We start from the raw sequence: 12,834 nt of genomic DNA, 5'->3' as shown, positions 1-12,834 counted from the left end.
GGGATAGATTTAGCTCAAGAGGGCAGAACTCTTCCCTCGTACCCATCATGAGCCACCATGGCCATCAATAGTTGATTTTTTGATAGAAAAAATGCAGATTGTCTGGGTTTAGTAGCTTTAAAGTCATGTAGCAAACTGGGTTTTCCTATAGAAGCATTATGATAATGACTTTGTCTGCTGTTTTTCTACTTGTGTGCACAAGCATCAGCTCTCATCTGCTCAGTTTAAGTGTTAACCTCTCTATCAGGTATGGTTTTTTACCTCTTCCTCTATTATTTCATTCTCTTATTGACACCTTTTCAATACTAATCCAGATATGATCCTGAGTCTTCTCTCTATTCAAACTGAAAAAACCAACCTGTTTGTTTAGAAAAATGTATTAATATTTCTTTTTATACCTTACATATTACAAGACATAGCTGAAGCTTATTTGGAAATTGTTATGGTGTTTGTTGAAGTAACCTTACGAGGTTTACCAAATGCTTTATTGCAGGCAGCACCTCTGAGTGTGATGAACAGAATCACACGAGAAAAACTCCTACACACTCTGCAGAAAGCTGTCATCAGTTAAATGACATGCATGCAGCACCTCTTATCAGCTAGAGACCCTCTAGAGAGATAGCTTCTTATGGAGATAGCAGACATTTTTGCTTCTCTGTAATTTGTCTTCACATTAACATGTTTGAGCCAGAGCTATTCAAAGCAAGAGTATCTCTTTTCATGTGGCATTCTTGGACAATATGAAAGCAAACTTGGCTTCATCAGCCTTGAGGTTTGTAGGCAACCAGGCACGCCCACTGCCCAAAGAATTCCACTTCAGTATTGGTCTGAACAGATCATTCCCGAATTGCTTTGATACCAAGCCATAATTTGCAATGTTCCTGTTTGGTATCAAGTCTCTCCCTGCTGCTCCAATGAGTGAGGCTAAGATAGCGTGCTGAGCTTTTAAAATCACTTATGAACAGCCAAGGCCAGATGGTTCTGGGCTTATGAATTATTTTCCCAGCTGCACCACTATGAAAAATCCCAAGAGTTTAGGGAGCTGGTTACCAGAAACAAAATTTCCATAAGGATGAGGAGCGCTCCTGCATGATGGGAGTGGCTGTGACAAGGATAGCACTGAAAATGCCATGTCCTATAGCAAATATCTTCAGCTGAACTATTGCCAACTGATCCATTGCTGGATTATAACTGCAACTCTAACAGATTTGGATCATGCATTTCCTCTGTAACTTTTTTCTATGCAGTTTTGGGGTTTTTCCTTTCTTGCAAGCAAAAGAAAGCACGCAAGTTTGTTACTGACCACTACACTCACCTGTCATTTTGGTGAATCGGTGTAAGAGGATCCCATGGGATGGATTTCTTCTTGCACTGAACCTGCAATCCCATGGTGATTGGCAACATAGACCAAGAAAGAAGAATAAAAGAAAGAGACTGAAAAATATTTCTTTCTGTGAGGACTTCTGCTTCCTTGGGAACTATAGAGCAGGTATCCACTGGCTTGTCTGAGGACTTCAGGAAACTTGATGCTGGTAGAATTACACATATTATAGTTACTTCACACCTCTTTGTCTTTTCACGTTGGCCATCTCCTTATTCCCACCTCCAGGAATGGAGAATTCATCTCGTGGTGTGAGGAAGCAGCCAGCATTCCTGACTCCTCCAGGCTGCCCCGCTTCCTCCAGCGCTCGGCAGTGGGTGACTTCCGATGGGATGGAGAGTGGGACATTTGTGGTTACTTGTGTTGCACATATTTGGCAAATATCCTCCACTGTCTCGCAGTTCTCCTTGCGTTTTCCTTTAAGGATGTCTCGTGTTGCATCTCTTTGTTTCTTTTTGTCTCTCAGTTGTTAATGGAGTTGACTGGAGACTTTCACTGGTTTCACAGGAGTTTTATAAAAGTGCACTCGCATGATTGCATGCAAGAGCTTCCCCTGGGATTGCTGACACATTGAGTGACAAACTTGTCAGCACTTCTTTCTGAGCTTTTGTTTTTCTTCCTTAGTGGGTGGGAAATCCCACCCAGCTATCCCAGAGTTTCGTCTTTTTTCCACCCTACAATTTATATGCCCTTTTCTTCTTCTCAGGATATGCACGTCACATTTCCAGAGGTCTCGTTCTCACCCACTTCAGGCAGTGCTGAAAGCAAACAGCTTATTACCCTTCAGCATGTCACTGCTGCGATGCACAAGGGTGCTTTCTGCGTACAAGGAGCTGCAGATGCAGCACAGCACACTCGGCTCACCAAAAAAAGAGAAATGAAAACCACTGTTTCATTCATAGTCGCTGTGCTCCTTCTGCAGCAATTCCCTGCTTTCTGAAACCAATTGAAGCAAATAATAGAGAGAGCATTTTTGATGTCCAAGAAGTGGATTAAGTCTTGTGGAGAGAAAGGAAACAGCTCAGTGCATACATTTCATGGAGATGTAACCCTTTGGCCCTCAGGTAACTTTATTCTTCCTCTAAGGTGATCGTGAGAAATAGCCAGTGTCTCTTCACTCGTAGCTTGAAAGAAGTGATTCTCAGTAAAGGGTCGCTGACGCCTGTTCTGTGAGTGGTTTTTTTGCTGTGTATTCACAGTCCTTCTTGAGTTTAGATGCACACTGCTGGAGCTACTCTGGTTGTCAGCTCTCATGTTTAGAGATTTGTGCTAGATACTGTGTGGGGCTTGGAAAGGAGCGAGCTTTAAGTTCAGAAGGAAGAAGGGTGTTTTCTTTACCTCTTCAATGCAGAGTTTCCACCAAGTTTATTTGTACTTTAGCTTTCTCTAGGACTTTGTATTTGATGGAGCACTCCTTTTTCTGCCACATGGTACACTATACCCTGCATTCTCATAACCTGGTGATTCTTACCAGGAATACCATGAAGCTTTTTAAGGAGAAAGTTGCTATTCTGGGACCACATCCTGCAAATGAGATGCAGTGGAGGCAAGCCTTTGGAATGGTAAGCGTTCAGTTGCATCGCAAGTGTTTTCCTGCATCTTCCCAAAAGTCTTGGAAGACTTCAGGCACTGCTTGCCCTGCTGTGAATCAGCCACTTTGCAAAAGAGGAAAGGACTCCAGAGAATCACATGAGCAAATGTCCACTGGAATAAATAGTCACTGGTGCGAGCACATGATACTGTTGCTGGGGAGAAGATCATAAAATGATTCACCCTCATCTTCATGGCCCTGGTCTGACTTCCATCAAACCATAGAAAAGGGCTGTCACTGATGTCAGTGGAGTTTGGCCAGCTCTGTTACAGGTATCTGGGACCACATAGGCAGCAAGCTCTCAGATGAAATGTTTGAGTGAGTGTAAGGCCACGCTGCCTGTTCCTGCCGTGCCGGTCTCTCGTGTGCTATCTGTCCCTTGCGGCGCAAGCTCATAGTTGCTGCCTTCCAGATTCCATGTCAAAAGAACTAATTCTTTTTAAATGAAAACCATATCATAAAGGGCTGGATCTGTCATGCAGCTGAATAAACCACAGCTTTCCACACTGTTATTCACCATAGGCGTTTGTGTGTTCTCACTCGCTGTTGTTGACTTCTTGGCTGTTTGATGAGTAGATAACCCTATAAAATATCTGGTTACTTCATTATTGGAGAGTGACATAAACTTGGTTATGAAAACAAGAGTCCAGTAGTCATGACTCCCTTTAAATGTTGTCTCTCCTCATTAAAAAAGAAACACAATAGCTCAGCACCCATCCTGAGCACCCCTATTCTAGCAAACATTATGTACACAGTGACCATCTTGGATGACTTCAAGTGCTTTAAGTAGGGTCATCTCCCTCTCTTCATCACAGCTTCTGAAATAGTCGAGCTATATTTAAGCAACTGTGTTTACATGTTTGAAAAGCATGAGGTGAAAAAAGCCTGGTTTTTATTAAGCCAAGAGTCTTAGTGACCGTTGTTTTTGTAGGAAGGTTATGCAAGCTGTTTCATTGCCTCCTCCCCAGCTCAGCTCACCTCAGCGTGTTTCTCGAGCATTTGTTAGTTTGCCCTCTGTCCAAGTCTCTCTTGGATTCCCTTCTGACCCCTCTGGCTGTCTCTGCCTCTCTTTGCTGGCTTTGCAGATGCATCACCTTCTGAGGTCACTCTAAAACTTACTGTCCTCATTTTGCACCACAGTCCCTATTATAATTCCAGCTTTAACGACCAACCACATTTCACTTCTGCCTCTCTCATGCCTTTATTCTCAACTGGTTGGAAACCTCCTAACTCGCAAGATATCAGCATTTTATATTGAAATGTTAAACATGTTGAACCAGTTCAGAAGTAGGCATCTTTCCAGTGATGCAGCTTCAATTTCAAACATTAATAAAAATTCCTAACATTGAACTCGATTTGGGACTGGATGGCTCACAGGCTTGATTATGTGATACGCTGTCTCCCACTTCTCAGTTGCTGGTTCAAGTCCAGCCCAAGTCAGTAGCTGCTGAGAACTGTTGACATACGTTCTCTGCTTGGTTACCTATATTGATTGGAGTTTAATGGCCATGTTTAATGTTCTCAGCTGTCAGCCATGCACTCTGTACAACCTCCTTCCATGCCAGCATCTTCCTTTGTGGTTGAGATTGGATGCATTATAGAGACGGGACTCCCTTCTCAACCATTCCCGAGACCCGATAGGAAGTGCGAAAGGGAAGGAATTTTGTCCTTCAGTTATGACCTTCATATGGGCAAACAGATGGCTTTTCACTAGGAGAGACATCACTGCCTTCTCCTGTCCCTCTCTGTGTTTGGGATGTTGCTGTAGCAGGCCCTTTGCTCAATTCTTTGAGTCCACATTGGTCTGCATGGCAAGTGACTCCAAGGAGCTCTTCCTTTTTAACATCTTGCTGTGCTTACACAGTTGCAGCAGTTTGTGAGTTGGTTCTTCAGGAAGAGAAATGCTCTCCCTTGAATTTGTCTGTAGAAGTGAGAGACAGACCACGGTCCTCATTTCCTTCTTGATAGCTGGACAGCCTCACTGTTCTCTGGAGAAATGGTGACTTTGAGGTTGGTGCCAAGTGTGCGGAGAGCAATCGATCGTGTGTCGTGCAGAAGTTTGATAAGGAGCTGGGGTGACAGCCAGGTTGCCTTGGGTAGTCTTGCTGGTCCTCAGCATCACTCATTTCTGAAGTGAACCAGCGTTTGACTCACCCTCAATTATTTGCACACAAATGAAATGAAGGCTACGAAGTTCTTACAAACAGCCAGCTGTAGTGCTGATTTGAAACAGGGCTTGTAGAACCTCATGATGTTTCCACTTCTGGATGTGTTTTTTGGGGCTTCCCTTCTTCATCATTCTTTCTTTCACTTGCCACTCTCTTTCTGTCTTTTCTTCTGAAGAAAAGCCTTTCTTTTACTGCTGATGGTATTTTCTGTCAAACTTACCTCCTGCCTCTACTTCATCTCTCCCCACCAGGGAGGGAGTGCTCGATAATAATCCTGGGGATTTCTCAAGTGGTCTGTTACCAGCCACAGAGTTGCAGCTGTTGAAAAAATTTAAAACATCTCCTAAATCAGTTTCCCCAGGCCCTTGGCATTATCCTTAAACTCAGACTTGGGGCTTTTAATAGGAAACCTATTGAGAGTCATAGTGGTTCTCATGAATATTTGTATACATGACCTTAAGAACTTGGAGGTGCAACGCGCAGTGCGTTGAAGGCGGTAGGAGGCTTTCCACGAGCTTTGGTGCGCTTTGACTCAGGCTTTTAAAGAATAACAGGAAACATTAGAAAACGCACCAAGGGTAAACAGAGCAGTTTAGTTACATTAACTGTCTAGAGGAGAAGCTCCTCTAATGACCGAAACAAACAAAGCAAGTGCATTTATTTAGCATTGCTGTGGGAAAACAAACGGCTGTTAATTGCATTTAGCTAAAAAAAGGTTACATGAGAAATTGGCCGGCTCAGGCCCAGAGTGTAATTCTGGCATCCTGACCCAGTTGTGATTGCTGCAGAGCCTCTGACGGAGAAGAGTGTCCTGGAAAGGAGCACAGACCTCAGAGAGGCCAGGGCTTTGAGAGACTGCATGCTATTTTTTATTCATTGCAATGCTACTTTAAAGTCTCGCTCTACAAAAAGCAGCATCAAAGAGATCTGTTGTCGCTGCCTCCCTGTGACTCCTGATAAAATTTGCCTTGCTGTGATTATGTTAACGGTCAGAACTCAAACTGGTCAGTCAGCTTGTTTCTGGACTCAAATAAGATGAGCAACAATAAATATGCTGCAGGACTCCTTTGGTGATGGCTCAGTGTCTTTGACTGATAACCAATGCATTATTTATATTAGAAAAGAAGCTGGAGTGTGAAACCAGAGTCCCATTGTGCTTACTCTGAATAAACACAGACTGAAAGGAGTTTAAGAGGTGACAGTCTGAGCCGTTCTTGCTTGCCTTTGTGGAAACTCGTTGTCTTCAGGAGAACGTGATGAACCAAAGGCTGAGATTTACCCTGTCCTTAGAGCAGAGATCGGGACCGTGGTGGTAACAGCACAAAAGGAAACCGAGTCCTGCTCCTCTGTAATGGCTCTGCTGGCTTTGCAGTGTAAAGGATAACATGCAGCATGTGTTTGTTGCTCCTGATCAAATGGACAGTTTTGACTTGGAGAGCACAGAGGGCAATGGGTTTGCAGGGTGAAGTGGTACCATTTTGACATTGCTACTTCCAGTCTAAGAGCCATTCTTATCGGCTCTTTTTTCATGTAAGAATAGCACTCCTTCCCATGACAGAATATTTCAAGAGACTGATAATCTGCTTCCAATGCCATGTGAACTTCTGAATAGCAGGTAAGATTAGATGGTCACAAAGAAAATGCAAAGTACTGAATCAGCGCTTGCAGTGCTGTTTAATACAAATGCATAATGCTCTGTCCGATTTATTTCTGTTAAAAGGAGGGAGACTATTCATTAGTGAAAAGAATCAGCGTGGCATTACATTTACTATGTGTTTAGGAAAAACTGATCCCTTTGATGTAGCTGGAGACCCTTGAACTTCAGAAAAGAATGTGTTAGCATGCGAGGGTATGCCTTAGTCCTGCAGGTCATTTAATCCTTTCCTCAAGTGAGTCATTGTAAGGTAAAGTAGATGCTGGGAAAAGTTCTGCACTGCCAATTAAAACAGGCTCCAAAGGTGTTGCTGGTTTCATTCTACCAGAAACTCATCGCAGAGAGGCCAGTAGAGGTTGCCTGTGTACCTTGAGGCCAGATCCCAAGCTAATATAAACAGGTTCTTTTGACTTAGCAGATCTCCTTTGCTTTATACCAATAGCTCGGGCTCAGTTCCTTTATGCTTATGACCTTTTAAAGAATTTCTATTAAGAAATCAGGAATGATTCAGAAAGGTGTCGATTTCCACACTTGTAAGAATTGAATGAATTTCAGAAGAAGCCTGTAAATAACTCTGAGATGTGAGTTCTGCCTCAGTCTTTATGGAGAATACATTCTCTCTGCCTCAAACACCCCTGAAAAATCAAAGCTGAGTAATGAATGTTGGCCTCAGCATTTCTCCTAGGCAGGCACCTTTCATGAGGTCAGGTTTAAAATCAAGTTAAGGACAGGAATGTACTAATTAGTAACCGTTGCCCTTGTTGTTTGCCAACCAAAAAAAAATCCTGCTTTCAACACATTTGAAGAATAAATGAAGTTAATTGGAAAGCTAAGGCATTTCTTGATTAACAGCTCTAGACCAAACACTAGTCTTTTGTGAAAGAGAGAAAATCATGGAGCCTAAACCACTTGGAGAGTCAGAAAGATGGTTTGTTTTCACCATTCTCAAGCGGTACCGCTGAGGTGCCGACCAGGAGGCCCTTCAGGAAGCCGCCAGAATGGGAGGGCTGCCAGGTCCCATCCCACAGTAGCCCTGACAGAGTAGAAGCCCCAAGGACCCAACTTTGAGTCTCAGCGCTGTGGCAGGCACAAGGCAGGCAAGCAGACAGAAACCTTGGTAGCTATTGCTGCATGCCCACAAGCCTCCTAAACTGGCATTTTTGGGCAAACTTTCCCCTGGGAGATTTCCAGCAAGCTCACATACCTCGCTTCATGGTACTCAGCTCTTCCTTTCCTCACTCTTAGGAATATGAACTGTGGATGGGCTTATTTTCATTGGAGAAATACTGCTGGAACTTTCTTCATAGCATGTGAAGAGATTTCTCTGTGTGTAGAAACAACATGGGTAAAATATTTGGAGTGAAATCCAGGCTCCATTGAAGTCAATGGCAAAACTCCCATTCACTTCAGTGGAGCAGGAATTTCACTCTACTGTTTTGAAGTTAGAGTTACTAATAGACTGTTAAATTATTCCTGCGTGCATCAAACAAAATGTGCTTGAAGTTAATGTTTCTGCTGTGTTCAAAAGCCGCAAAGGTTTGAAAACAAGAATAACTATGAACTTCTGAGTCTAAAAATTGTTAAATGTAGTTTTGCTAGAAATAATAACGTCCCTGGAGATAAACCTAAAATAATAGACCTCACCATATAATCTTCACTTTAAGCTAAAAATAGCATAGATGGTGGTTTAATCTAAGCCATAATTATCAAACTGCTGAAGCCAGTTTTGGTTCATTGCAACTAGAAATGTATGTTGTGTTTAGACTTTCAACAGTTGAGTCCCAGAACTGGAGAGAAGCAAAGCCAAGAGCATAGTCAGAAAGCAAACAGGAGCCTCTGCTTTGTAGAGAAATAGCACGGATTAAAGAGTCCAACACCACATTTAAAGGGACTGCTCCTGGCTTGCTCAGCCCAGCCAGCTGGAGATCTTGTGAGCTCCTATTAATCTCTGTTTTCAGCCCCAAATTGGTGACTGTTGTTTTGCTAGAAAGTGACACCGGCCATACAAGGCACCTTTTGTCTGAAAGCCATTTTCCATTTCATGTTGGAATCGAAGGAAGAATTTTAGGGTTTCAAAATGGTATTATCCTGATTTAGAAAAAAATATTTTAATGATTATTTCAAAGTAGAATGGAAAACCCTTAACTCCCATTTGCTGCCATGGTATGATGGGCTGAGTGTAGGACTGCCAGTTGGGACTTAAGGCATCTCCCTGATGTAGCAGGTGAACTTGGTCACATCATTTATCCCTGCTTTGCCACCATGAGGGCTGTTCACAAAGACTTAGCTGCAGCAGAGGCCTCTCACCTTCCTATAAATCTCCATGGCAATGGAGATTTACTCTGAGCAGTGATTTACTGTAGCAGCCCAATGGTAGAGACTCCGCCAACGACAGAAGGGTCCTCAGTGGGAAGTTCAATGGAGGTTGAAGTAATACTTCTCTATTTCTGAATACTTTTTGAACTCCTCACTGAATGTGTCTGAATTCCTCCGTGTATGTTTATCCTACACGATCTGCTGTTTGGTTAGATGGTTTGTTTTGCTGAGTAGGTCACATTCTGTTCTTGCTGAGCCTGGCATGGGGCAGTCTTGGTGCTTGTTTGGACAGGGCTTGCAGAACTGAGGGCTTGATTCTGCCTCGGGCTCCTGTCTGAGCATTGCTGTTACAGAGTCACAGACTAATTTAGGGTGGAAGGGCCACTGGAGGTCATCTGATCCAACCCACCACTCGAAAAAGTAACAGCTTCAGAGTTCAATGTGAGAGAGATTGTACAATACCACAGATTGAGATAAATCTTTTTCCTAACAGTAGAATTGTTCCAAATTCACATTGACACAACAACAAAATTGGTCCATCTCCAGTATTAATTTGTTGACCATTCTCTCAGTATGATTATAGGGGCCATATACATTAGATCTGGGAGAGCAACCCAGAATTTTCAATAAACACTACCTTTGATAGTATCGCTGATATCCTTTGGCTGTGCTGTATCACTTCTGCAGGTTCACACCTCATGAACTCTCAGATGGTTACATTTCCTGGTAGAAAAGGCCATAAGAAGCACATTTAAAAGTTTCAAACACACAAATACTAGAAACTTTGTGAAATTTGGGCAATGGATAAGATAAAGGAACCTACAGTTTATTGGTGAAACAGGTGCCCAGAGCAGTAGGTGAATGATTCTGTGTTATATGTGCAGCCTGGTTTCAACTTATTAATTACTAAGTATGTCATTACTAAGTCCAGTGGGAAACAAGAAACCCACATCATAACTTGATAGTTTTTTTGTCTTGTCTTGTTTGAATTCAACAGCATGGGAATGAGCCATGATGATGATCATCAGCCCTGTGCAGGGAGGTCTCATATCATGTCTGGAGAATGGGTGAAAGGCAGGAACCCAAGTGACCTTTCCTGGTCTTCATGCAGCCGCGATGACCTTGAAAACTTCCTAAAGTAAGGATTGTGCTGATTATCCAAAATCCTATCACACAAGAATCTGATGTGTTATTTGACAGTGGAAGTCTAACTAGTTTTCCTTAAAAAAACCTGTGTGCATGTATCATTAGGGTGTGCAAGTTTGAATCTGTCTCCATCACAGCAGCCCCTGTGAAACTGAGGTTTGCAGAGAGGCAGAAGAATTATGTGCAGTTGTCAAGACACTGATAGCTTCTTCAGAACACTCCCAGATCACCTTCATTTTACAAAAATGACCTTCGTGTTTGCAGTGACAGAAATCTCTGTGTTCAAGGCCTGAGAAAATCTTCTCCATTGAAGGACGCTGCAGCTTTGTGCTGTGGCTTTTACTGTCATTATGACTATTATTATTAAATAGCCTTTATTTTATGGAAACTTTAGTTTGCCTGGAGGTAACTTTGATGTGTTTTCTCACCCCTCAGTGAGTGCTGGTTTTAAACTGTTCACTATAAACTTCTTTCCCATTGCATCCATATTTCAGTTCATCATGTTCAACAGTTCAGGAAGGATAGAAATCCTCCTGCTCCTTGTTAACTCTCATGAACTATAGCAATCATTGGAATTGTCTGAAGTCTCTACTTGTGGTCTTCGACCTACAGTGCAGCTCTCTGACAAACAGAATCTGCCACAGTGGCCAGTGCTTTTGTTCCTAGAAATGGGCTCAGTGTGGGAAATTCCCCATTCTGGGGATTAAAAATGGGAGAGAAAGTAATGAAAGTAAATGGGAAATCTACTGTTACATTCAAGGCATGAAAGTGAAAAAGAAATTGCGTCTGAACTCACTGATCGCTGGGGAAGAGCGATAGAGGGGAGATGACAAAGTGAGATTACAGTTTTGAAGAAAAAGGGGAAAATCTTTATGTCTGTGATGGAAAAGAAGTCAAGGGCTTAACATTCAGCTATGGGAATTCAGGTGAGACATGATGGAAGCCTTTCTAGCTGTCATTGTAAGGTTTGTGAAGCTTTGGACTAGATAGCCTGGGGACAGAACTGAGTCTTCATCAGATTTTTAGGAATAGTTCAGACAAAATTTTAACTCAGAATAATGTTAATACACTCGATTCCGCCTCGAGGCCTGGGGCCAGGGATGAGTTCCCAAGGACCTTTCTATCCATGGTTTTCAATGATTTAAAAGACTTCCAGATATATACTGGGAAAATTCACCACTGTTTCACATGAGATCAGCACATTCCCTGTTAAAGAGAGGACAAGAGCTTCTCTACAGCAGCGATCTTGCACTCCAGTTCAAAGGTGCTTTCCCTTAAAGGCATATTTAATTCTTACACTCCACAGGTCCAAGGTCAGCACCTGTTTGCTGGTAACAGACCCTCGAAGCCAATACGCGGTGCGGCTCCCTCACAAGCTCCCTGGGATGCACTACAGCGCCGATGAACAGTGCCAGATACTTTTTGGGACCAATGCTACGTTCTGTAAGAATATGGAGGTAAGAGCTCATGGAGTGTGCCTGGAAACAAGGTAGGAAGTAGAAATAAAGCTGTCAAGCACTGGGGAAGAAAAGGAGGCTGCGCTTTCCTCACAGCTACTTAATTGGATTTTCAGCATGTTCGGCACTGACATAAAATCAGTAGCCAAACTCCCACTGACCTTCACGTCAACAGCACATACTTCTGCAGTCCTCCTCCCTTCCCTCTGTTGGTTTTGTCAGTCTCCTAAAGCAAACCCAGAAAACTTTGTTTGTACTAAGTCTTAATTTAGTGACAGTTCCCTTTTGACGCTGTTTTGCTGAAGTACTCAGCAGAGGTTGTTTTGCTGGATGTTCAGCTGAGGTGGAAGTTGCTTCTTGCAGGAGTGCTTGCCTACTTCTGCAGACTCAGCTTAGATCTGGATCTTTCAGTAGACCTCACCTTCAGGCTCTTAGAATGTTCTCAGGCCCTGACTTTAACTCTGTGCCAAGAGAACTTTGATGATTGCTTGTTTGATGAGGCCATTTAGAGATTTGCGCAGAATGAGGCCCCTTCCTGTGTATTTTCTAAGCAACATGATGTTTAGTCAGGATTTGGGTGCAACACGTGGTAGGTTGGCAAAAGGGAAACACTGATTTTTGGGTGTCTCTAGCAATAGGTCACATTTAAGATGAGGCTGTCTGGCTTGTCCTCTGGAATTTAGACAGCTAAACTTTTCCTAAGGTCTTGCACATAATTACATGTCTTCATTCTGACCAGAGCTTGTCTGCATCCCGCTTTAGATAGAGACTGGAGAAATGCTTACTTCCAGTGTGGCCTCAGATATCCAGAATAAAGTCATGAAGCGCTGTGTCCTGTCACCTGCACCAGCTGTCACATTCTGTCCTACATAGACAGGCACGGAGCAGGCAGGTTTCTTGCTGCCATTAACCAGCCGTTTGGACTTTTTAGTTGCCCCTTATTCCCATTCTGAACAATCTTGTGTTCTTAAATCAGTGTTAATAAAGAAAACAATCATCAGCGAGAACTGAACTTTCTAAGTGCCAAATTACTAAAACTGTTGAACACGTGCAAGTCCTGGGAACGTGCTCTTAGTTTCACATTTGCTGGTTTATTTATTTTGGATTTGGAAACCAGCTAA

General features: G+C 42.9%; 1 protein-coding gene across 1 annotated transcript in view; it reads left to right on the top strand.

The window, feature by feature from the left end:
* The window catches only part of ADAMTS17 (ADAM metallopeptidase with thrombospondin type 1 motif, 17), a 158,806-nt gene that overhangs the window by 62,434 nt on the left and 83,538 nt on the right, over positions 1 to 12,834 (top strand). The window contains exons 7-8 of the mRNA XM_010185394.1: positions 10,108 to 10,248; positions 11,563 to 11,713. Coding sequence (XP_010183696.1) covers positions 10,108 to 10,248; positions 11,563 to 11,713 — 292 coding nt within the window. The remainder of the gene's footprint in view (positions 1 to 10,107; positions 10,249 to 11,562; positions 11,714 to 12,834) is intronic.

Source organism: Mesitornis unicolor, unplaced genomic scaffold, assembly GCF_000695765.1.
Source record: "Mesitornis unicolor isolate BGI_N332 unplaced genomic scaffold, ASM69576v1 scaffold2445, whole genome shotgun sequence".
NCBI lineage: Eukaryota > Metazoa > Chordata > Aves > Mesitornithiformes > Mesitornithidae > Mesitornis > Mesitornis unicolor.
This window is presented reverse-complemented; position numbering and strand designations above follow the sequence as displayed.